The sequence below is a fragment of the Eumetopias jubatus genome, unplaced genomic scaffold (genome assembly GCF_037043125.1).
Source record: "Eumetopias jubatus isolate StellerSeaLion01/CBP00866 unplaced genomic scaffold, mEumJub1_p1.0 scaffold_11, whole genome shotgun sequence".
In the NCBI taxonomy this organism is placed as follows: domain Eukaryota; kingdom Metazoa; phylum Chordata; class Mammalia; order Carnivora; family Otariidae; genus Eumetopias; species Eumetopias jubatus.
Window position 1 is genome coordinate 95,653,501 of NW_028274817.1, and position 24,348 is coordinate 95,677,848.

Here is a 24,348-nt window from a genome sequence, read left to right on the forward strand (position 1 = left end):
TTTGTGTAAAGAGCAGTACTTCTGAAAGTGTAGTCTTCTGACAACCTACGCTGCAATAACTTATGCTGGTAGGGTCTTACCCCAGACATAATGAACCAGAATAACTGAGTGTGGACCTGGGAATCTAAATTTTGATAAGTTCCCAATTATTGGTTACTGACTTTTAAGATCTACTAAACAAGAAAAAAGGAGTTCTAAATATTAAGTCTCCTAAAGAGTGTCTAAAGTAAAAAAAATTAATTATAAGCAAGTTGAAGCTCAGATGACTTTTCTTGAAAAGTGACTATAACAATAATTTTATATCTAATTTTCCATACTACAAAAAACATTAGCTATTTGCTATAAGCAGAGCAAACTAAGACAAACAATCCAATTAAACTATGGTATGAAGAGACTGTTATATATTTGATACTCCAACTGCCTACCAGTCTCAAATCTCCCAATAATATTGATTGATTGATTGAAATACTTAGTTGATTGTCTTAATTTGGGAGAGATTTTGAAAGTGTGGGACTTTTTCATGCACCTATTTCTCTCTCTTTTTAGGTATACATAAAGCTATGTACACCCTGATTGGCAATACACAATGATCACTACATATTTAACATAAATATTTATTCAACTCTGGAGGTACTTTAGACAAGATTCAGAGGGTTCCAGGGACAAGATTTTCATAAACTAATTCTAACATGTCAAATCAAATGCACTAGACATTGCCTCTCCCTGTCCTGTAAGTATCATTAGCATGTCATAACTACACTACAGTGTGTACTTTATTACTCTACTGCTGGTGAACACTATGGTCATAATTAACCCCGAGTCAACAACAAAACACAGTGTTTTATTTACATCAATCAACCCTCAAAATGGAAGTTGAAATTTGCAAAACTAATATGATAATTGGTAGGTACACCTTTATCCCTATGTTATTTTGTTTTGCTCTTCAATAAAACTATTGATGTCTGGAAAAGAATCCACTTACACTTAAACATTTGAATCAAATCACTAATACCGCATTTAAATTTGAATTCAGTAGAAAGAGTGAATAATCTCAAGACTATAGCTATTTTAATAGAAGAGAAATGAAAATTGCTACTTTACATGTATTAGTTACTGCTTCATTCATTTATATAACTTTTAGGTATATAACCCATAGTGATATTTCACAAAGAGAATACCACAAGAGATCAAAATACAATGTATACATGTATGTGTGTACGTATGTTGCAGATATAGTCATTTTGAAATGTGTGTATGACAGTTTTCAGCATAAAATAGATGCTCAATACACATAATCATTGACTGAAGATTCAAGTCCTGCTCTCTTAACAAATATGCCAACTTTGAAATACTCATTTAGTTAAGAATAAAGCTATTAGTGAGCACAGATTAGCAGGTTTGGAATGTAGTTATATGAGCAAGGGCACACACATACCTATAATGGAGATGTGTCCTTAAGTTCCTAAATTCATCAGGCCCGAATTTCTAACGTTTTGACTCAGACCCATTCATGGCTACCTTTCCTTTTTCCACCTTTATTTCTGCCTAAGTAGGGTAGAAATTCGAGAGCAGGGATTGGGGTGGAGGGCATAATTACTGATCAGAGAGGACTGTGGGAACTGAGTCCATTGATAGCAGTCACCGAGCAAGGGTACATGTCCAGGATGAACAAGGAGGGCAAGGCAGAAAATCCAAGCATATGTTGATGAGGCAGAGCCAGGGTCTGATGGCAGAGTCAAAAAGAGAAAGGAGAGACCTGAAGAGCTGAGAAAATGCGAAAGGAGTGGCAGTCAGAGGTATTTCCTGAGGTCCTTTGATTGGATGGAGGGAGGCCTCGTTCCCTGAGATCTTAGGGAAGGAAGCAAGAAGAGGGGCAAGTACCATTCTTTAGAGCCTCATCGGTATAAGGATTTGTAAGCACCATCTGTAAGCATACAACTTAGAATGTCAGTTAGGTGGTCCTGGAGAAGACAAGCTAGACGGGATGAGTTCAAGACACTGTTCAATCACTTACTCACTGTATGGCTTTGGGAGATTTCTAAGCCTCAGAGTCCACATCTGAGAAGCTTCTCAGAGCTTTTTTTGTTTTGTTTTTTTTAAAGACTGAGTATAGTCATATTGACAGAGCTCAAATGTGGTACCAAGTAAGTGTATAACAAATACGAGTTTCCTAGGCTATTTGAAGCTTTTATGTAGCATCCTGCTCCTCATGGGACTCATTAATGGTCTCCTTTGGAGAAGTCTCTACTATTCTCTGAATGTTTAGGCCATCTCCTCTTTAGTCACCCGACCTCATTCATCATTTAAAAGTGGCATGAATTAAGATATGAATAGACCCCTGAAATACTACCTTTTCAACACCTTGCCTTGTGTGATGTTCAACTGAAAGAACTTAGAGATGACGTACAGAATTAAATAATTAAGTAGAATTTAATTAAATAGAATTAAAAGATTCTTGAATGTCAAAGGGCAATATTTCTGAGGTAAGTGATTAAAATGGAAATAGCTAAAATACCAGCAGAAGAAAAGACGTTAGAGAACTGGAAATATAAAAGTTTGAGAATGAGCTTGCAACTCTAAAACTGTTGCCTTCCTGGAAAAATAGTGCGTTTTGAAAGACATCTTTTCCTATATATCATATATATCTTACCTATCTGTCTGCCTATTGAAAGAAAAATCAGGAATGCAGAATGTGAAATACTGTAAGACCTCTCGCAGCAACCACCAGCTTGGTGCTATATTCTGAAGTCTTGCTATCAACTTCCCTAAGGGGATTCTGTGAATTTTGTAGCATCTGCAGAAACACTGACATCTTCTGAAAGATAGCAAGGGACTGCACAGTCCTATCGTGAAGTAATTTGAAGACATTTGCAAAGATTTAAATCAGAAGGTATTAATTTAGTACCTTTTTAAATGAGTATATTTGGCATACAGGTTAAATATTTTTAACCTTGTCAGTCATGTTTCCTTGTGCTCCTTCAATAATTCAGGCCAAATCATGAGGCCCACTTGCCAAGGAATATGAATGTAAGAAGACACGAACATGGTAGCTAGAAAAAACAGAACCCACAGAAGAAAGAGGGAGGAGGTTATGAGAGAGAGAGAGAGAGAGAGAGAGAGAGAGAGAGAGAGAGAGAGAAAGAGAGGGAGAGAGAGAGAGAGACTTCATGACCAAGAAAGGGAAAGGAGAAATATTTTCATAAAGGAAAAGGAGAAAGTGAAGGGAAGGAAGATAGCAGAAGTTGTCTTTTTTTGTCCCTGGTCTCCTCAGGTTGAAGGAAGGGGGAGAACCTGAGGGTCTGAACATTTACTCAAGAGAGAGGGAGTTTACTTAAAAGAGACTATTTTAAAATACGAAAGACTAATAAATCTTTCATTGTCAAGCTTCCTGGGTTTTCTTTGTGTTATATAGCAAAAGCATTTTAGACCAATTAAATAAAATTAAGAAGCCACAAATTACTTCATAATTTATTTCTAACGTTAACAATCTTGACCCAATAGCTTTTTATAACATTCTCATAGTTATGAAGTGATTTGGCTGCAATTGCCTTGAAAATTCCATTCCTTGGACAGATCCATTTATCAGCTTTGCGTATTGTTCCCGTACCTGGAATTCTGAGCCCCAGAAGTGGTACAAAGTTCATAAACACGTATTTTCTTGATGCCTATCTAAATTTGTGGTTTCCAATCCCAGCCAAATACAACACCTTTCATATTTTAATTTTGTCAGCTCCCTCCTCCATTCCCTCCAGCAATTATTTCAAACCACTGGGCCACTCTTCAAATCTCTTACTCCATCTCCTTTTCTCAGCAGATAAAAATATAAGCACAACTGCACTTAATTCCCAAGTCCCTCTGAGACCTAAGGGAGAAATGCGCTTCCTGTTCAGGGCTCCTCCTTCTACTTCCAAGTCTGATCTTAGTCCTCCCAGAGCCTTACCCATCAGTTAAGCCCCACCTCCTTTACAGCTTTGACTTCTGCTCAACCCTGGCTTCTTTCTGCCTATACATATGCTCACATCTCTTCCATATTAAAATGCTGACTTCCTTGAGTCTACAATCAACTTTTAGTAAATACTGGCATGTCTCTCCTTCTCATCACAGCCAAAGTCTTCGCAAGGGAATTATACATTAGGATGACATTATGTTCTCAATTTTTACTTAATTATTTCATACCAAGAGCGGGAGGAGATGACCAGGAAAGATGAAAACCTCAGCAGGTCAATGATAGTGTTCAGCTTCAGCATTAATCAAAAAAACAGTCATTGGCAATCACGATAAAATACAATTTTGCCTCAATCAGATTGATGGAGATTAAGGAGAATGCTACTGGTCAGGGTTTACAAGGTTCAGGAAAAGAGGGAATGTCTGTAATATACTCCTGATAGCACGGATTGCAACAGTATAACCATCCTGGAGAGCAAGTTGGTTATTCATATCAAAAACCTTAACATGTATGCATTTCTTTTGGCCCAACAATTGATTTGTGGTAGTAGTAGTAGTTTTGGTAGACGTAGTAACAATATTTGAAAAGATAAAATTAGTAATGTCTAATGTTAGATTTAAAATGTGTTTCAGAAAACTCATAATGAGTTGATTTTCAGACCTCCATTATTTGGTCTTTTAATAAAAAGTGATCAGAAACTTCACATGATCTAATTTAAAAACATGTATCTTCAGTATGACATGAAAAAAAACCCCAAGTTTTGTTAGAACCAAAATTTAATCCAAATATCCTATTTATAAAGAAAAGGGGGTGCACCCACTGCGGAAAATAGTAGGAAGGTTAATCAAAACAGTTAAAATTAGAAGTACCCTACTATCCAGTGATCACGCGACTGGGTATTTACCACAAAAATACAAAAACACTAATTCAAAGGGATACATGGCAACCCCGTGTTTCTATGATGATGATACTGGGTGATGTATGAAATGATCAAATCGCTATACTGTACATCTGGAACTAATATAACACCGTATGTTAACTATATGAGAATTAAAATTAAAAAAAAAGAAAAGAGGCAAATGAAACAAAACCAGAACACTAGGATTTCTAAAAACTTTTAAGGAATAAGCATTGGCATATTTGAGTCATGTCATAAGAATCTTACAAATCTATTACTTTACGTATTTGGCTTTACAGATAAAATTGGAAGAACTTGACTTGGTACATGGATTTCTAATTTCGGATTCTGGCTCCACCATTTATAAGTTTATAAGTGATTTCAGCCAAGATATTTCATCTCTCATACCTTGTTTTCTCTTTTATAAAATAATGCTGTTGAAACAACTAATGGATCTCGAAATTGTCCATTATCTCTAATATGGTTTGATTCTGTGATAAAATAAGTTTGACTAAATATTACAAAATAACATATGTAAAATATAAAAAAAACTTACTTGTTAGTACAATATTGACCAAAACATCCTCCTTGGTGGGATTTTGGAAAGGTATAACAATAGATGATTGAAGACGGAGGTATGTGGTTATTCTTTTTATGTTTATAGGCTGGGGGAACAGTCCTACTCCAGAGAGGTGGAATATCCATTCTTTAAACTGTTTAAAGATAAACATTCATGACATATGTATCCTAATCGCATAGATTTTATTTGCAACACTTAACAAATGTAATATGCATAAAAATCTTGGTAGATAAGAAACATTTCAGGGTGCCTGGGTGGCTCAGTCGATTGACTCTTGATTTTGGCTCAGCTTGTGATCTTAGGGTCTTGAGATCGAGGCCCATGTTGGGCTCTGCTCAGTGGGGAGTTTGCTTCTCTCTCTCTCTCTCTCTCTCTCTCTTTCCCCCTCTGCCCCTCCCCCCTGCTTGTGCTCTCTCTAAAATAAATGCATCTTTATAAAAAAACCCATTTTGTTGTTAATATTTAATATGTATCATTATGTGTTTCTTCTTTTCCAAATTCCTTTTGATTTTATGGAATATTCAATGTATTTCTGCACCAAAAAAAAGAGGGCAAAAGACCAATACTCAAATATTAAACATCTTTCTATACATAAAAGGTTATTTATAGCAACATAAAAGAGAAATCTTAATGAAAACTTTGTATTTCTGCTCAAGGTTTTTAAAAAAATCAATTTATCTAGCAAACTGGATACTAAACACTACATGAAGTTTCCAAAATCCTGTGAATTTCAAATGAAACTCAGATAGTTAGCACATGAAGGCTCAGATGGTGAGGCACAGACTGAAGTCCCATTAAAAGGAAGTGTGCACAACTGCATGCCATATTATTTATCCCTACTGCCTAGTACAGTGTATGTTCTGTTATGACATGATAGGGAAGAATGGCTCAAAAGTTACACGAAGGAGATTGCATGCAGCCATTGTTCTTATCTGGGTTTCACAAACCTGCAAAGCACTGTTTGAAAATGTTCCCTTTGTGTTCATTTAGAATAAAAGTCCCAAGAGTACAAGAGACTGTGACTCAGTTCTGCACTGAACAGTTTGCTAATGTTCCAGATGAATGAAGAGGTCACAAAATGAAAACCAACAAACAATAACCTAGTTTATAATCTCTTGAACTACATAGGTGTGTCCAAGCCTCCAATAAAAGAGGAAAACTTTTAAGACTGTTTCAAAACTAGGACAGGTGGTGACAGTAAATCCATAAAATGCTACCTCTGCATAGGAAGGATTAAAGGTAAGTTTTATCAGCATATATCTTCAAATGCCTGCACTACTTTTAGAGATTCTACTAGCAGAATACAAGTGCACTATATTTTCATTTACAATGTCCTAACCTGACTCCACACATTGAATGACTAGAATCAAGCAACAGGGTTCAAGTATATCAACAACTTTTTTACATAAATTACTTACTTTTTTGGCTACTTAATAAAAATCATTCCTGGATGACAGAAATGAAGTTACTTTAAAGCACTGGGAATGAGCCAAACTACAAAAACAAGAAGGCCATGTTTTCACGTTTCACCAAGTGGCCTGGAATATTAGAGCTGCTAAATTAGACCACATCCCACCATTATTGAACACTAGTATCCAACAACTACCCTGGCATTGCTTAAATTATCCCCTTGGGTTCAGAGAGGGAAATTAAAAAGTATCCAAACAAACATGTGCATTAAAAAAAAAAAGTAATATTGTCCACCCATCTTCACCTCAAACTTTTTTGAAAGAAGACACAGCACAACCTTTAAAGATCCAATTCCAGAGGTGACTGGGTGGCTCAGTTAGTTAAGCCTCCAACTCTTGATTTCAGCTCAGGTCATGATCTCAGGTCCATGAGATCAAGCCCTATGTGGAGCCCCGTGCTCTGCACTCAGTGGGGAGTCTGCTTGAAATTCTCTCCCTCTCTCTTTGCTCCCCCCTCCTTGTGCACTCTCTCTCTAAAGTAAATAAATAAATCTTAAAAAAAAGATCTGCCTTGTTAAAATTATTTATGTAGAAGGAAATAATCTCTACTACACTTTCTCTCTTGTGTATGAAAAGGATTATTGTATTTTACTCTTTAATATTATTGGGAATCAAGCATACTTCCAGAGCATTGGTTCAATTTACATAAGAGTCAGTCATCACGTAAGAAATTTAATGCCTCAAATTTTTTCTTCTGAAGGTAAATTACACATTTTCTTGGAAGAGAGGATACTCTAGTCACCCACCGGTCTTGCACTGACATGGGGTCCCCTATATTATATTTGATTCCACTGCCTCTCAGGTGGCAGGGTTTTGTAACCTCCTTGGTGTCCTGTAGGATTTAAAGCACATATCTCCATTTACTTTCCTCCTCACTAACACTTGAAGAAATAAAAAATAATAATAATTGTCAAAAGTTATGTAAAATTTTCATTGGCAGTAAGAGAGTTATAATCACTTAGCAATCTGTAGGTAGCTGCAAAAACAGTCAAGAAGACAGGTTGAAGTCACATGTCCTGGGTTCGGGTCTGAATTAAACCTCTTACTACCTGCCTGAACTTAATTTCTTTGTGTCTGTTTCCTGATCCAGAAAATGAGATTGATACTTCGACCACAGGATTGTGGTGAGAATGGGTTGCTATAATTCTTAGAATGGCATGTAGCAAGTTTAGAGATGCTTAAAAAATTATCACTTACTGTTGTTTTATTTTTTATTTTTTAAAAGATTTTATTTACTTGAGAGAGAGAGAGAGAGAGAGTGAGTGCGAATGGGATGAAGGGCAGAGGGGAGAATCTCAAGCAGACTCTGTGCTAGGCACAGAGTCCAACGTGGGGCTTGATCTCATGACCCTGAGATCATGACCTGAGCTGAAACCAAGACTTGGATGTTTAACTGACTAACTCACCCAGGCACCCCTTAACTATTGTTGCTTTTAAAAAATTATTATTAATCAGTAACACTGTGCAGATGAAATAGAATGAAAAAATAATACAATATTTGCAAGATCACATTTCCTACAGTTTCATCTTTAAGTTCATGAAAATATGAGTAAACAAGTCAGAAAATAAACATAAATGCCAGTAATATGTCAAGTGAATGAATTAGATTTACTTATTTATGATATTGAAATTTAATGAACTTGACTTGGTCCAAGAATAATCTATCATACCTGAGTACAGTGGAAGGTGATAGAAACTTGATGACCAGTTCTTCCAAGAGCCGAAGGATAAAAGTGAACAGATACTTCTTTGACGGAGTGAGGAGGTATGGTCAGCTGTGTAGATTCAGAGAGAGAAAAAAAAAAAATCAATGCTTTGTTTGAGTCAGGATCTTTGTGTGCCAGGTTGATTTTCGTGTAATTAGTATGTTGCCTTGTACGTGTTACCCATTCTTAGTATGCCTGCTTGGTGAATATTGGTATAATGGCCATGGTAAACAGTGTTCAGTAGTGTTTACCCCATGTTCTCCCCCCAGACAATGACCACATGGAGTTACTTGCTTTATAAAAGGAAATCAGGATTAATTTTTAAAGCCAACTAAGAACCCCAAATAATAGAAATATATGTTTTTTTAAGAACCGATAGCTTATTGATCATCCCAAGATACTTTTGAAACCACTGGGAACCTAACTTGTACCTTGGCGATGTCAGAAGAGATAAACTGATAGTAAGCATAGATGTAAGGAAGGCTTCTTTAGTATACAATGAAGTGTTCCTTTTTGCCCTATCATATACACACTCAAGGTGTGAACTGTTAGGATAACTTGAGTCTGGACAGTATTAGAATGAGTTATCTCTTTAGAGATTGTGAAAGAAGCCAGCAACTACATCAAAATGCTATACTGTGAATAATATAATATTTAACATTAACACTTACAGAATGATGAAATGAAAAGGCATATGTCTGAAAAGTAAGTTTATTTTTTTCACTACTGTATTTTGCCAGATAACTTTTGAAAATATAAAACTGCAATATAGCAGTGTCATTCAAATCCCTGTAGAATGTAGCACTTAGTGCTTAATAATAATGCTCTGATAATGACCATGAAATACAAATACAATTCATTGTTATATTTAGAACAGTCACCTCCTTACTATCTACATATGTGTGGTTTATCTATAGCAAATATTTTTATCTCAGGCTGGCTCTCCCTTTGATAGTGAATCACTTAAGTTTATGCATACATAATGAGTATAAATTAATTTCAATATCAACCTTAGCAAAAAAAAATAAGAAAACTTGTATTTCATATATTCTTTCAATTTAGCAAAAAGTTCTCTAGATAGATCGATAGATATAAGGAAATCATCTACTTCATTAGAAAAACCATATACCAGTACATTAACTTGGATTTTAATTCTAGGTCTACCACTTACTAGCCACGAGGTTTAAGTATTTTAGCTTCTCTGGCCTCAAATTCCTCTTCCCTAAATATATGTCAGAAGCACGTAGCACAGATTGAGATAGTGTATATAACCAACCAGGAACTCAATAAAATTTCCTTTATTTTCACCTAAAATTCACTGAAAAATCCCATGGTTTCAAGGAAAAGGAAGACAAACACTATTGGTTGGAATTTATCTGCAGCAAATGTACTGGTTTAGTATAATGGAATATAGATAATCTGTTAAATATAGGACCTTTTGGAAATTTGCAAACATTTAATTACACGCAAGTGTCATCATAATAACCAGTTCCAATATGTGAGTTTACACTGGATCTTAGTTGAAGAGAGAAAGATTATCAGGACAGCTGAGTAAACTTAAATTTGAACAGGATACTAGATGATGTGGGAGATTAATTATGCTATTAAGAAATATAATCTGAAGTATTTAGTGTTGAAATAGCATGATGCCTACAATTTACCTTCAGACTGAACAGTAAGAAATGTAAGAGAAGACAAATGTAGCAAATCATTAACATAAGAACCAAGGTAGAAAGAATAAGTTTGTGCTTATATATGCACAAGCATATATAATAATAATGCAGAGCATTACGATTAAGCACTAAGATTAAACTATATACACAATGCTATACACACAATTGTGTATATAGTTTAATCTTAGAATAACTATACTAAAATGTACACACATGCTTGTATTACTTAACACTGTATTTTCCATAAATTAATCAGAATATGGTGATCAGGATATAGTTTACAAATAACTGAAATTCCTCATTAGAAACTGGTGTTAGCAATAATAATACTTAGTGATATCTAATTTGACACATTATGGAAGTTAAGAACTAATTTCATATCATATTATTATTAATTGGCAACCAGTCATTGACAAGAGATAGGTAGTAAGATACAAATGAAATCACATTGTAGATTTCTTAAACAATCACTAAACAGCAAATAGTAAAAGCCTTTATTTAAATACTATATCTACTTAACAGGGCTTCATGATTTACTGTGAGATGCTCTGAAGAAAATAATCTATCACCATTACCATTTTGAAGTTTACCTGAAAACACGGTTTTGGTATTCACTGTACATATTTGGTATCATATGCTTGGATACAAAGATTGATGTTAAACCTTCAGATCTTGTTTTGTTACTTATGGGAGCAGAAAAGTGATTGGGGCCCACTGACTGGTTCTAGTCTATGCTAGGGACCAAGGAATGAGTAAATGGGGTAGAGAAAGGAGAGAGGGTCAGAACTGTTCACGTTGTTTGGAAGTGGGGGACAGGTGATGGGCAGGAACTCATCAAGTGCTGGAAGGAACTAGCCTCTTAGAACCCTGGAAACATAGAAAGATTGCTGAGTCAATATCATACTACTGGGGAATGATTTCCAAATCTGATTACTAAAATGGTCCAAAATAAAGCACAACCAGTTCATTTAGAGTCCAGTGATAATGAGTATGATGCTAGCATATAGAATTTTAAAAATTTAGATGGATGCGATATTGGTTTCTTTGATCAATTAAAATTGGGGGGGAGATATATATGTATATAAATTCTATTTTTAAATTTTAAGCAATTGAGACCTTATTAATTAATAAATCAAATGATAATACTCCATGGTGTCCCAAAATCAGTATTGAAAAATGCTCTAATGGTGGTAGGTTACTTGGCTTTCCAAATACACTTACCGATGATCTGTTAACATCCAAGACAAAATTTTCAGGATTACTGTTTGTTGCTTGCAATTCTAAGGTCTCATGTGTTGGATTAACTAAAGGAAGGATCTGAGTGACATACCTGGAAGGAAAAATGAAGTGAGTAAACTTATTCATAAACTTGTTCAATGATAATTTTATAAACTTGATGACTGTCATGGGTTGAACTGCATACCTAAAAAAGATGTATTTAAGTTCTAACTCCCAATACCTCAGAATATGGAAAGAGGGTCACTGCAGATGTAATTAGTTAAGATGCGATCATACTGGAGTAGGATGGCCCTTAATCCCTTATGACTGGTGTCGTTATAAGAAGATAACGTGAAGACACATGAGAAGATGAGCATATGGCAATGGAGGTGGAGACTGGAGTGACGCACCTCTGAGTCAAGGAATACCAAGGATTGCTGGTAAGCACTAGAAGCCACAAGAGGAAAGGAAGGATTCTCTCTTATTGGTTTCAGAGGGAACTTGGTCCTGCTGAAACCTTCACTTCAAATTTCCAGCCTCCAGAACAGTGAGACAATATGTTTCTGTTGTTTTAATCCACCCAGTGTGTGGTACTTGTTAGGACAGGTTTAGGAAGCTAATACAATGACTTATGTGAGTTTCAAAATAAGAATAATCATGTATGAACTAATGACATTTTGCTAAATTAGTCCTTGATTTTCTATTTTGGAAACCGAATGTTATTCCACACTGGGTAGTGGAATATATCCCAGTTTTAGGAGCAATATTTACTCATTATTTTATAACTGTTAAATTCAGGCAAAAAAGTTAACACAGTTTAGAAATAATAACAATGAGTAATAAATTCACAAAGTTCTGTCCATTACATCAAAAAGATCCAAACCAATGATGAGTAATTACAAAAAAAAAAGTGGCTGATACTTATGCTCAAAGCAAAGAATAATCAAGAGGATTCATAATTCTCACTTTACCATCATTTCTAATACCTTTTGATGTATAGCATGAAAACTGCCATCCTGTAGAAATACAAAGTGAAACCACACTGAGATACCACCTCATACCTGTTAGGATGGCTGTCATTTAAAAAAATAGTAAGTGTTGGCAAGGATGTGGAGAAAATGGAACACGGGTACACCACTGGTGGGAATGTAAATTGGTAGAGCAACTATGGCAAACAAGAGGGGGGTACCTCGAAAAATTAAAGAAAACTACTATACGATCCAACAATTGGATCCCAAATACTGGGTATATACCAACTATTGGGTATATACCCAAAATAAATGAAATCAGTATCTTGAAGACATAACTGCACTCCCACATTAATTGCAGCATTATTCACAATTGCCAAGATATGGAAATAACCTAAATGTTCTTCTACAGATGAATGGATAAATAAAACATGAAATATACAATGAAATATTACTCAAACTTAAAAAAGAAGGTAATCCTGACATTTGTTGACAACATGGATGAACCTAGAGGACATTATGTTGTTTTTTTTTTTTTAAAGATTTTATTTATTTGAGATAGTGAGCAAGAGAGCAGGAGCAGGGGAGCAGAGGGAGAGGGAGAAGTAGGCTCCCTGCTGAGCTGGGAGCCTGACATGGGGCTCGGTCCCAGGACCCTTGGATCATGACTTGAATGGAAGGCAGACGCTCAACGGACAGAGCCACACAGGCGCCCCTAGAGGACATTATGTTAAGTGAAATAACTCGGACAGAGAAAGACAAATACTATGTGATCTTATTTATATGTGGAATCTAAAAAAGTGAGAAACAGTGTAAGTTCTGTGGGAATTAAAATCAATTTCATTGCAAAGATTAATATAACTTGATGACATTAGAAATGGGCAAAGATACAAAAAGTAAGAAGTGTATGTAGCCTGTGATTGCCAGTGGACCAAGAAGCAAAATATATTAACTAAAGAGGAACTTGACTCATTGTTCATCCTGGAAAAGGTTTTCAATTGAATTGAATTTAATAAGTCTTTTCTTTAATTGCTAGTTTTCCCAATAATGAGAAATGAAGTTTGTAATTACAAATGTATATACTGAGGATTGTTGATGCACATATTTATTACTTAGGGACAAAATTAAATTTCTTGAGTCTAAAATGTTGTTATACTTATTTCTAAACAGTCACGATAAAATATTTTTTCATCAAGACTGTTTCAAACTTATTAATACAGAATAAGAAGGGAAAATTAAAATAACATCGCTTGTCAAAGAAAAACAAGAAGATGATTTTTTTTAAAATATTTATTTTTAGAGAGAGAGTGAGCAAGCGTGTGGAGGGCAGAGGGGGAGAGAGGTATCCTGAAGCAGACTCCCTGCTAGCACAGAGCCCCATGCAGGGCTCAATCCCAGGACCTTGAGATCATGACCTGAGCCAAAATCAAATGTTGGCCACTTACCCAACTGAGCCATGCAGATGCACCAAGAAGGTAATTTTAATGTGAACCAAGTGGTAGCACCTTAAAAACCATTTCCAGGATGAAGCGTATGTGTGAATTCTGAATTATTCTTTCAACTTCTTGTGAATCTTAAGCTCTTTCAAAATAAAAAGACACTAAAACAACAACAACAACAACAACAACAACAACAAAAACCACACAGTGCCGGGTGGCTGGGTGGCTCAGTCGGTTAAGTGTCTGACTTTTGATTTCAGCTCACATCATGATCTCAGGTTTGTGAGATCAAGCCACGCGTCGGGCTCCAAGCTGAGTGGGGAGTCTGCTTGAGATTCTCTCTCTCCCTCTCCCTCCAACTCTCCCCCAACTTGTGTTCTCTCTCTCTCTGTCTCTAAATGATAAATAAAATCTTAAAAAAAAAAAATAAGAAGACAGTGCCAAACACTGGTGATGAGAAAATATCATGAATCACTGGGAAGAATGCACTTACCATAAAAGGATAAAACAAAAAATGCCTCTAATATGTAAAGGTTCCTGGGGTGACTGAATTCAATTAATTCCATTTTGCAAATTATTTAGTAAGTGACCATGATCATTCTGAAATTCATTAATAATAATCTGTAAGGCAAATCATAGATTATAATTAAGGCTGTCTCTGACTTAAAAGTGCTGAGTCCTACTTAAAACTGTTTATTCCACTTGTCTCTGCTTACGCTTGACATAAACCTGGGAACAACTAAGTAATGTATCTCCAACATGAATATTTCCACTGTACTCCAGGCTTTTTCTCAAACTGCCTACTTATCATTCAGATGTTTAACAGAAACTTCAAATTTACAGATGCCAAGCTGAGCTCTTGATACCTATCCTGAAACCAGCTTTTCTTATAGTATCCTCTAACTCAGTTAATGTCACATCTCTAGTTCCAATTGCTCAGGTCAAAAACTTTAGTGTCATTCATGCCCTGCTGTTTTCCTTATGCCTCAAATACTAGTAGCCAGCAAAACTCATCAGCTCTACTTTAAAAAATAAACCATAACTGAACACGTCTTTCCACACTCACTGGCAATCCTCTGGTCTAACCTGCTGTCCTCTTGGTCCTGAATTAGTGTAATGACCTCCTAACTGATGTTTGTCTCACATCACATACAGATTTCAATTCCACGTACATTGTGGATCTAAATATGAGAAGTATAGACAATATATTTTTTGAGAAATGACAAAGAAGTTCTTAATGATGTTAGAATAATAATAATAATAATAATAATTACATTAAAATTCAGAATTTAATGTCATTAAAAGACTCCCTTAAGAGACAGAAAAGGAAATTCACAAGAAAAGGTATTTGCAACATATACAACCCACAAAGGTTTGTAGCCAATATATATAAAGAACTGTAAGAAATAAAGGAAACTACAGACAAACTAATAGTAAAATGGTCAAGGGACATGAACAAAAATTTCAAAAAAGCCTATATCAAAATGGCCGATAAACATATGGCAGATGCCCAACCTCATTAGTCATGAGGGAAATGTAAATTAAAAGTACATTGACATAGGAGTGCCTAGCTGGTTCAGTCAGAGGAGTGTATGACTCTTGATCTCAGGGTTGTGAGTTCGAGTGTACAGATTACTCAACAAACAAAATCTGAAGGGGCATCCGGGTGGCTCAGTTAGGATCTGACTCTTGATTTCAGTTCAGGTCATGATCTCAGGGTCATGGGAATCAGCTCTGCATTGGGCTCTGGGCTCAATATAGAGTCTGCTGAGATTCTCTCTCTCCCTCTCTCTCAGCCCCTCCCCCCGCTCTCTCCCTCTCCACTCCCCCCTGCTCAAATAAATAAACAAATCTTTTTTAAAAATCTTAAAAAAAATAAAAGTACATCAATGTACCACTTTACACACATCACAATGGTTAAAATTAGTCTTACCATACGCATGTTCTTGAGGATGTGAAACAAGTACAATTCTTATATGGCCAGTGGAGTGTAAATAAGTACAACCAATTTTGAATTCTTTGTTGTTATCCACTAGAGTACAGTGATATTGCATTCCTATGTTTGTACCCAATAGAAATGAGCACAAATGTGCAACAAAAGCATATACAATGTTATAAACAACATATTTCATAATATACCAAACTGGGAAAAAAAAAAACCCAAAAGTCGATCAACAATAAAAAGGAATTTTTTTTTTTTTGCAGCAATGAAAATAAATGAAGAATGGTACATAGAACAACATGAGTGGGTCAATAAGTCCTGACTATCATTACAGAGTGTCACATCTAAATATGAGCAAGGGGTGCTTGGGTGGCTCGGTGGGTTAAGCGTCCGACTCTTGATTTTGGCTCAGGTCATGATCTCAGGGTCGTGAGTTTGAGCCTCACATTGGGCTCTGTACTCAGCAGGGAGTCTGCCTGAGATTCTCTCTTTCCCTCTGCCCCACCCACCCACCCCCACTCTCTCTTGCTCTCAATTAAATAAATAAATCCTTAAATATGAGCAAAACAAGTATCAGGGAAAGTTTTGAGTAGGAAAAAAGGAGAACAAAATTTATAATTAAAGACAAAGACCATGACCATTAATATCTTAAGTATATCAGAAAAAATATTACCAACATGAAATAAGAACAGAACACTGTGATTTTAAAAAAAAACCCAAAAATATGTAAAAGAAACATCCAAACAACAACAAAAATGGTGTTGGATGTTGATAACTGGCATGAAAATTCAACAAAAAGAATGGAAGATAAATTCAGGTAAATCTATCTGAATGCAAAAACACAGATGTTGGTTAAAAAAAAAGGCCAAAAAATAAGAAAATTAAAATAGCCCCCAAGTTCTAAAACTAAAACATAGATGTTGTAGGAAGAGAGAAAATAGATGGCGTAATTTGAGACTTCCAGAAACTGAAAGTCATGTGTTTCCATATTGAAGGAGACTCCAACTGCTTAGAAAATGTATGAAAATGGAACCACACCAATTTATTAAACATTTTAAAAACACTGGATACAATTAATGGCCATCAAACTTCCAAAGAAGATAGGGATCCAGAATAAGGCTGGCTAAAAAAGTAGTTATTATCAAACATCTATTAATATTATGCAACTTTTAATTACATACAGTATGACTTAGATAAAAAGAAATTACACTTTAGAACATGACCAAAAGTAATAAGAACTCAAAAAGAAAGAGAAAAGGTAGGCACCTGTTAGTGGAATGAAAAAAAAAATGATTGCAAAACTGGTTGTGCTAAATATTTTCACATAAGTGTATTACATTTGTTAATAATTTTATATACATATATAGTTTTCATACATTAATATATTTTTAAAACAAGAAAAAATATAAAAGTAGAAATAAGTTTGTTAGGAAGTTAAAGTAGACACTGCTGGCACCCTACCCAGTTCCCCTGGGAAGATTTTTACCAGTTCTCTACCCTCAGACCCCAACTTCTACACGCTTGCTGTTCATTTTCCTTCTGAGACCTTCAGATGATTGCCCTTGGGTCCTACTACCTCCTCAACTGTACAGACAGTAGAAGTGCCTGGGAGTTTATACCTCTTCCCAAGGAAGCTTATAATGACTAGTATGGGAATTCAAAAGCCAAGCATCTCTGCATCAAGACAGGACAAACTCTGAGATGTGATTTATGCTACAGAGCTCTCTGCAGGTTCAGATAGTCTGGGACCATACCTGCAATCACACCCTTGCTTAGCTTCTTCCCTTTTCTTATCCTGTTTCCCCTGTTCTCTTACAGGTTGTTCTTAATGGGACCACTTCCTTAATAAATCACTTGCTACAGATTTATTTGGCTACAGATCTAGCACTGGGAGAATTCAACACTCTTCTGGAGTGCTAAGGGAGAGAAATTAACAAAGAGGTACTGATTTGCCCACTAGTGCACATGCTCTTTAAAAGTACGAATGTGTATCATCCTTTGGACAAAAAAAAATCTTGAGACCTAAAGTTTCATTTATCCATGGTGATTGAAATGCAGGAAAGACAAGTTGCAACGGCAACAAAAACAAGAATACTGGAGGATCTACTAGGCCGTTAAAATCAGCCCAATACTATAAGTTATATTTAAGTAAAAGCCCTTTATGTTATTACACATGCATGTTGTTTCTTTCACATACGGTAGTTCCAGGGTATTTTAGGTTTGCCTTCAGGCCTAACATGCTGTATTTTGTTTGAAGTAAGATTGCACCAAATCCTCTTGCAGACCCGCATATTTCCTAATCACCCTGTGTTAAGTATTGTTAATAAAATCATGTATGATACTGTAATATGCAGCAGGAAAGAGGCCAAAGGATATTTCTGCTAGAGAATGTAGAGACTTTGGCATATTTTTATATGCACAAATGTTATTTATTTGTTTAGAGATTATCTTTTAAGGGTTTGTAGGGCAAATCTTTGGATTTCCATTGGATTTTCTATGTAAATCCACCAGTTTGAATCTGGAAAATTGTATACAAGAACATTCTCCTTAGTCTCTTTTCTACATTTAGTGACCTAGGGCAAATCACTTAGCATCTGTAAACCTCAGTTACCCCATTTGAAACCGAGACAAATCCCCCTAATAGGCGTATTAGTCTTAAAAAAAATTCATGTAGTTTATATCTGTGAACAATATAGTAACTTTTGGGTCCAGAATTTCAGGATGATATGGCTCAAAAAATCCTCATCCTGAATGAAAGAAATTGTGACCCTGAAATGATAATAATGAATGTATTTTACACATATTAGAAACCAAAATGATTTCAAGAATATTTGATTTAATAAGGACCTTTATTATTAAGCTATGAGGGATTACCTCACCTTTATAAGGAATTAGTCTATAGTAATTCATGGAAGCATGTTTTCAATTGTATCTGACATAATCAAAACTGCTCACTAAAATATGAAGTAAATAAATGTCACCTTGAGCTTTGTATAACTGATCTGAGGCCCATAAACTATTTAGAATTCTACTTGTTTCATATTGGATTTCCATTCCTCAATAAAATGCAATCTCTATAGAGTTATTAAAAATAAATAAAAATAAAAGTAGGAATTGTGGGGGCACCTGGGTGACTCAGTTGGTTAAGTGTCCGACTCTTGGTTTCAGCTCAGGTCATGATCTCAGGGTCTTGAGACTGAGCCCTGTGTCAGGCTCCTCACTCAGTTGGGAGTCTGCTTCTCTCCCTCTCCCTCTGCCAGTCCTCCTGCTTGTGCTCTCTCTCTCTCTCTCTCTCAAATAAATAAATAACTCTTAAAAAAAATAAAACTAGAAATTGTGATTTGGTTACCCCTATGTATCAGCATCAAACCTGGTACCAGACATGTAATAAGAGCTCAACCATGTAAATATAAATGGTCATATCTCAAGGGCACATGGTATTAGCCAAATGACAAAGTGTTCTCCACTGTCCATCGCTGACCCGCTGCTTTGCCTTGACCAAACTTTAGTCAGCCTTCTATGTTTCCTATGGGCCCCTGCGCTCTGTTTGTCCCCAAGCCTGAGCAAGCACAAATAAAGGGGAACATGCCTCTTTCCTTGGCTTCTCCTGGGAATCCGCTTACCACAGGGCAATCCTTTTCTGATCAGTCACCACCAGTCATTTTCCTTTCCTTGTCCAGCTTTCCCTCCACAGTCTGCTTATCTCTCCTTGTCCCACCTTTAGCTTTTCCTGTTTGATTTTTGAGACGCTTGCAGATTTCTGAGATCTGCATTCTCCAACTCTTTAAATAGTCCCTTTCTCTCCCTTGCAATAATCATTTTGAATAAAAGCCTCTCCTTACTAAGTCCTAATTTGTTTTTCTTTCACTTAAGTTTTCCAGGGAGTAGTTTAAATATCAAACCTTCCCTAGAAAGGAAAATCAATTACTAAAAATGTATTTATGTCTTATAAAAAAAGATTAAGTGGATTACAACAATATTCTTTTAGATACATTTTTTTCCTTCCACGAAATAATTTTATCTATTAAATGGAACTTACTTTCCAAGGTCACATTGTATTTCTGGTACTGTGGTTGATTTCGGTAATTCAGTAGTTAATCTCAGTAAATACCAGAACTCAGGAGCCATATCAGGCTGAAAAATAACACTGGTGGAGAAAAATATACAAAATCTTGTCAGTGGTTTTAGTTTGTGTAATAAAATTGGCAGAAAAAAATCCTAAATAGGTGGTTTCAAATACAATATTTGACAACTGCTCTGTGACACATTCTACTCTTGCTGTAGATATATTTTAAAATTTTTCACTTTTGGTGAGAAGATCATTATTCAGAAAAAGTGTCATCATTAATATCTGTTTAATAAATGTCTGTTGAGTGAATAAAAATATTTAAATGTTAATGAATTCAAATGTCTTACAGGAGCAATAACAAGAAAAGTCCTGCTTTCTGTGATTAAATCCAATTTAGTTCATTGAATTAGACACCTGCATATTTTCACGTGAAGGTATTCAAGTGACATGCAACTCTGGAGACCTTCCTTTACTATCAGCATGTGGTCACTTTTGGGGGAAACAGAGACGGAACCTGTGACAGTCTAAAAGTATAACTGGAAAAAATAAATAAATAAAATTATAACTGGGCTGGTATCTCAGCTCTGCCATCTTTTATTTAAGTAGACTCGAACAAGTCACTTAAAATCATTTTGAAGGCTTTATTTCAAAGGATCAACAATAAAATATAATGCCACACTCAAACCATACCTTTCATCTCTACAGCCTGTAGTTGCTGGAGAATACTGTAGGACATAGTTGATACATTCTAGTGGGTGCAATGTAAGTTGCTTAAATCCATTAAGGGCAGCATTGGATAACTGCACATCTAAGTGAATCATTTTCTCTTTTGGATTAGAGAGAGGTATTTCAATGTAAATGCTCTCCTAGAATTACAGAACAAATATATAATCAGCTCCTAGTGTTAGCATAGAGTGAGTCATTGTTCTATAAAAGCAAATGCAAAGAAAACTTTTACACAACATAAGGCCATTTGTTTTATTTTTCTCCTTGATCCACTGTTAAATATATCTCACTTACTTTTAATCTCTTATATGTTTTTCTTGACTAGTCTTGGTTAATGGTATTTTTTTCAACAACAAATACTTCTAAGACATCCATCTAAGCTAAATGCTAAGGAAAGTGTAAAATTACATTTAAAATATAGTTTTATTCAATACCAGTATTACCATGAGGTCCATTTGTCAATGTTTTCTCTAGCTGTGGTACTCAAACTTTAGCATGCATAAGAACCATCTGCAGAGGTTGCTAAAACACAGATTACTGGCCCCCTGCCCCAAAGACTCTGATTCAATAGTTCTGGGATGGGGCCTGATAATATATATTTCTAAAAAGTTCTGCTGATCCAGAGGATACACTTCAAGTATCTCTGTACATTGGTATCAAGTACTAGGGAAAATCTGAACTAAGAAGACAAATTCTGTTGCTAATACAACTAACTTCTTGTTTAGACTCTTTCCTTCCATTCTGGTTTCTGCTGTCCTGTCCCCCTAGCTACATCCACTCAGCCCTGGAAGGCACTCCTCAGGTTCCAAGACATTTCTTGATCCCCATTCTGACCCATTCTGGCTAATGACTTATATTTCATCCCATTACAGCCACGATCTCCACTAGAGTAAAAGCCATTAATTGAAACAAAAGTGTTAAAGGTGATTAGTAGACAGGACACATCTCAATCTTGAACAAATTTGAGTTGTCTATAATGCCTTAACCTAATGAAATGGAAAATGTTGGGCATTTCAGTCATAATTCAAAGCTTGGTAATGGACATACTTCTGGGCCTGGAAGTATTTTGAGACTTAACACATTACAGGAATGACAAAAACAACCAAGCTGGTAGGGACAGGTGGTGATGGGGAAAGAGTTATTCACAAAACATATCTTCAAGATAGACATTACAGCTTCACCCTAGGAATGAACATTTGCTTGATTACCGATATATAAATAAATGAGTGTATAAATGTTATGTTTTAGGGGAATGGAAATAGCATTGAATGTGGTGAACAACATCTGGTTAGGAGAGATGAAAAACAAGAATATATAGAAATTTATAATTAAATCGGGATATCATTTATTACAAATCAGATTTAATTATAAATGCATTGGAAAATGGCTATCTACAATAGTTTCAGGCGATATTAGAATCATGGATTCCTAAAATATATGGGCATTTAAATTGCTATAGTAAAATAACTAATGCTCGTGATTATAAAGAAGGAAAAATAAAAACATAAAATGCAAAAAACCAATAATGACATTATGACACAGAGTTTATCATTTCCTAGGCAATCTGAAGTATTGCATGAGACTGTTATAGAATTTAGCCTCCTAGGAAGTTTCTAAGGGTCAAACAAATCAACAACTAAACCATATGCCAGGATAACATATACCAACATCCATATATTGGCCTAGAAACTTTGCCCAGGTCTTTAGACAGAAAGCTGAAATGAGACGTCTTTGGACTAAACACAGATATTTCTCAGAGAAGGTCAGTGTCAGTTTAAAACAGTGTTGTAGCTTATTCTTCACAGAAGTAAAAATAGTAAGATCTAAACCAGTGATTTTCAAAATGATTCCATCATAACCTAGAGTAATTCATTTTATTTTATTTTAATTTTTTAAAAGATTTTACTTATTTATTTGACAGAGAGAGAGATCACAAGTAGGCAGAGAGGCAGGCAAAAAGAGAGGGAAGCAGGCTCCCTGATGAGCAGAGCCTGATGCCGGGCTTGATCCCAGGAGCCTGAGATCGTGACCTGAGCCGAAGTCAGACGCCTAACGGACTGAGCCACCCAGGCATCCCTAGAGTAATTCATTTTACATCACAATGTGGCCCATATACACATACCGCTGGAAAAAAAGATTCACAAAACAATCCCTACTCTTCCCACCTGTGATGTTCTCTGATGCTTTCTATTCTCTTGTATTCTATTCTATTTCTTAAAAAAACAAAAAAAAAGAATGCTTGTTTTGACCCACTCACCTTTTTTTGAGACCTATACATTGAAAAACTCTGGTCTAAAGAGGAATGACGTACTGGAATATCGAATTGCTTTACGTCTCATCACATATAGACTTTGAACACAAAGTAAAACAAAACCACTTTCAATCTACTGTGATCGTGGCAAACCACAAGCCACATAACAGAAGCACGCCCTAGTGTTACAAATGTGTGAGGACATTCTATGGTTGGCCGAATCTTAAGAGATGAAAATGAGGATGGCAGCTCTGGGGCACTTGCATAACAGCCTCTCTTTGACACATCCGTGGCAAATATCACTACTTGATCACTTCACTCTTATCCATTAGGTCTGGACACCCCCTCCAAATCAAGCAGACTTCCAGAGAGCAATTGTTAATTGCTCCGAACCACCTGTACTAAAGCAGGACTGCAGTCTCTAGGGAAAGCCAGCAATGGAATTCTCTGGGGCCTCAAAACCAGCAATAGACTCAACAGAAATGAATGTTTCATTATAATAAAAAGCTTTAAGTTTCCAATTAATTAAGAGTGCTGTATTTCTAGTCTAGTAAAATACATGTCAAATTTAACAACAATATTATAAAAAATAATTTCTAACTTTCATTATAATTTGAATATTTTCTTTCAAGTTTCAATAGATAAAAACCCCTAAATTACACTTTTAAAATATAGTATTGTATGAATAATCTCTTTTAAATATACATCTGCCAAAATACTATCAAAATTAATTTAGACAAGATTAATTTTCTAACCACATTTCTTAAAGCCATCAAAACTAGTATTTCTTTAAATATTTCATGGACTCAATAAGTTAAAGAGAAGAGATTTTTGTCGTTCTTCATTTGATGAGATGATCCAAATTTGTAAGTTTATTCTTGAAATACCTCCTTTGTGTTAGCTATATAATCCAAAAATAAATACATAACTATTTTCAACATACGAAACAGAATGTATAAAGGAGTCATCTGCAAAAATGGTTAATATAGTCTTACTGTCTAAGGCATCCTGCCACCCCCATTCCATTTTATGACAAATAACTCTCACTCAATAGGAAATATAAAGCTAGCTGAATTTCTGTGACTACACTCTCTATATAAAAAGTGTGGAATATTTGGCTAGTGTATGCCTTTTTTTTTTTTTAAAGATTTTTTATTTATTTATTTGAGAGAGAGAGAATGAGAGACAGAGAGCACGAGAGGGAAGAGGGTCAGAGGGAGTAGCAGACTCCCCGCTGAGCAGGGAGCCCGATGTGGGACCTGATCCCAGGACTCCAGGATCATGACCTGAGCCGAAGGCAGTCGTTTAACCAACTGAGCCACCCAGGCGCCCTGGCTAGTGTATGTCTTACCAATGGCATATTCTTCCACTTTGATGAGTGGTTTTATAAGGTGTTTTAGAACTAAATGCATATCAATTTGGACTGATTTTGTTTTTGGAAATTCAAGTGAAATAGTAACTAT

At 35.6% G+C, this 24,348-nt stretch overlaps 1 protein-coding gene across 3 annotated transcripts in view; it reads right to left on the reverse strand.

Moving 5' to 3' along the window:
- The window catches only part of CFAP47 (cilia and flagella associated protein 47), a 519,587-nt gene that overhangs the window by 97,149 nt on the left and 398,090 nt on the right, over positions 1-24,348 (reverse strand). For all 3 annotated transcript variants that reach the window (XM_088028500.1, XM_088028501.1, XM_088028499.1), the window contains 5 exons: positions 20,599-20,774; positions 19,879-19,986; positions 11,494-11,602; positions 8,564-8,668; positions 5,401-5,557 (listed from right to left, as the gene is read on the reverse strand). In XM_088028500.1, coding sequence (XP_087884626.1) covers positions 5,401-5,557; positions 8,564-8,668; positions 11,494-11,602; positions 19,879-19,986; positions 20,599-20,774 — 655 coding nt within the window. The remainder of the gene's footprint in view (positions 1-5,400; positions 5,558-8,563; positions 8,669-11,493; positions 11,603-19,878; positions 19,987-20,598; positions 20,775-24,348) is intronic.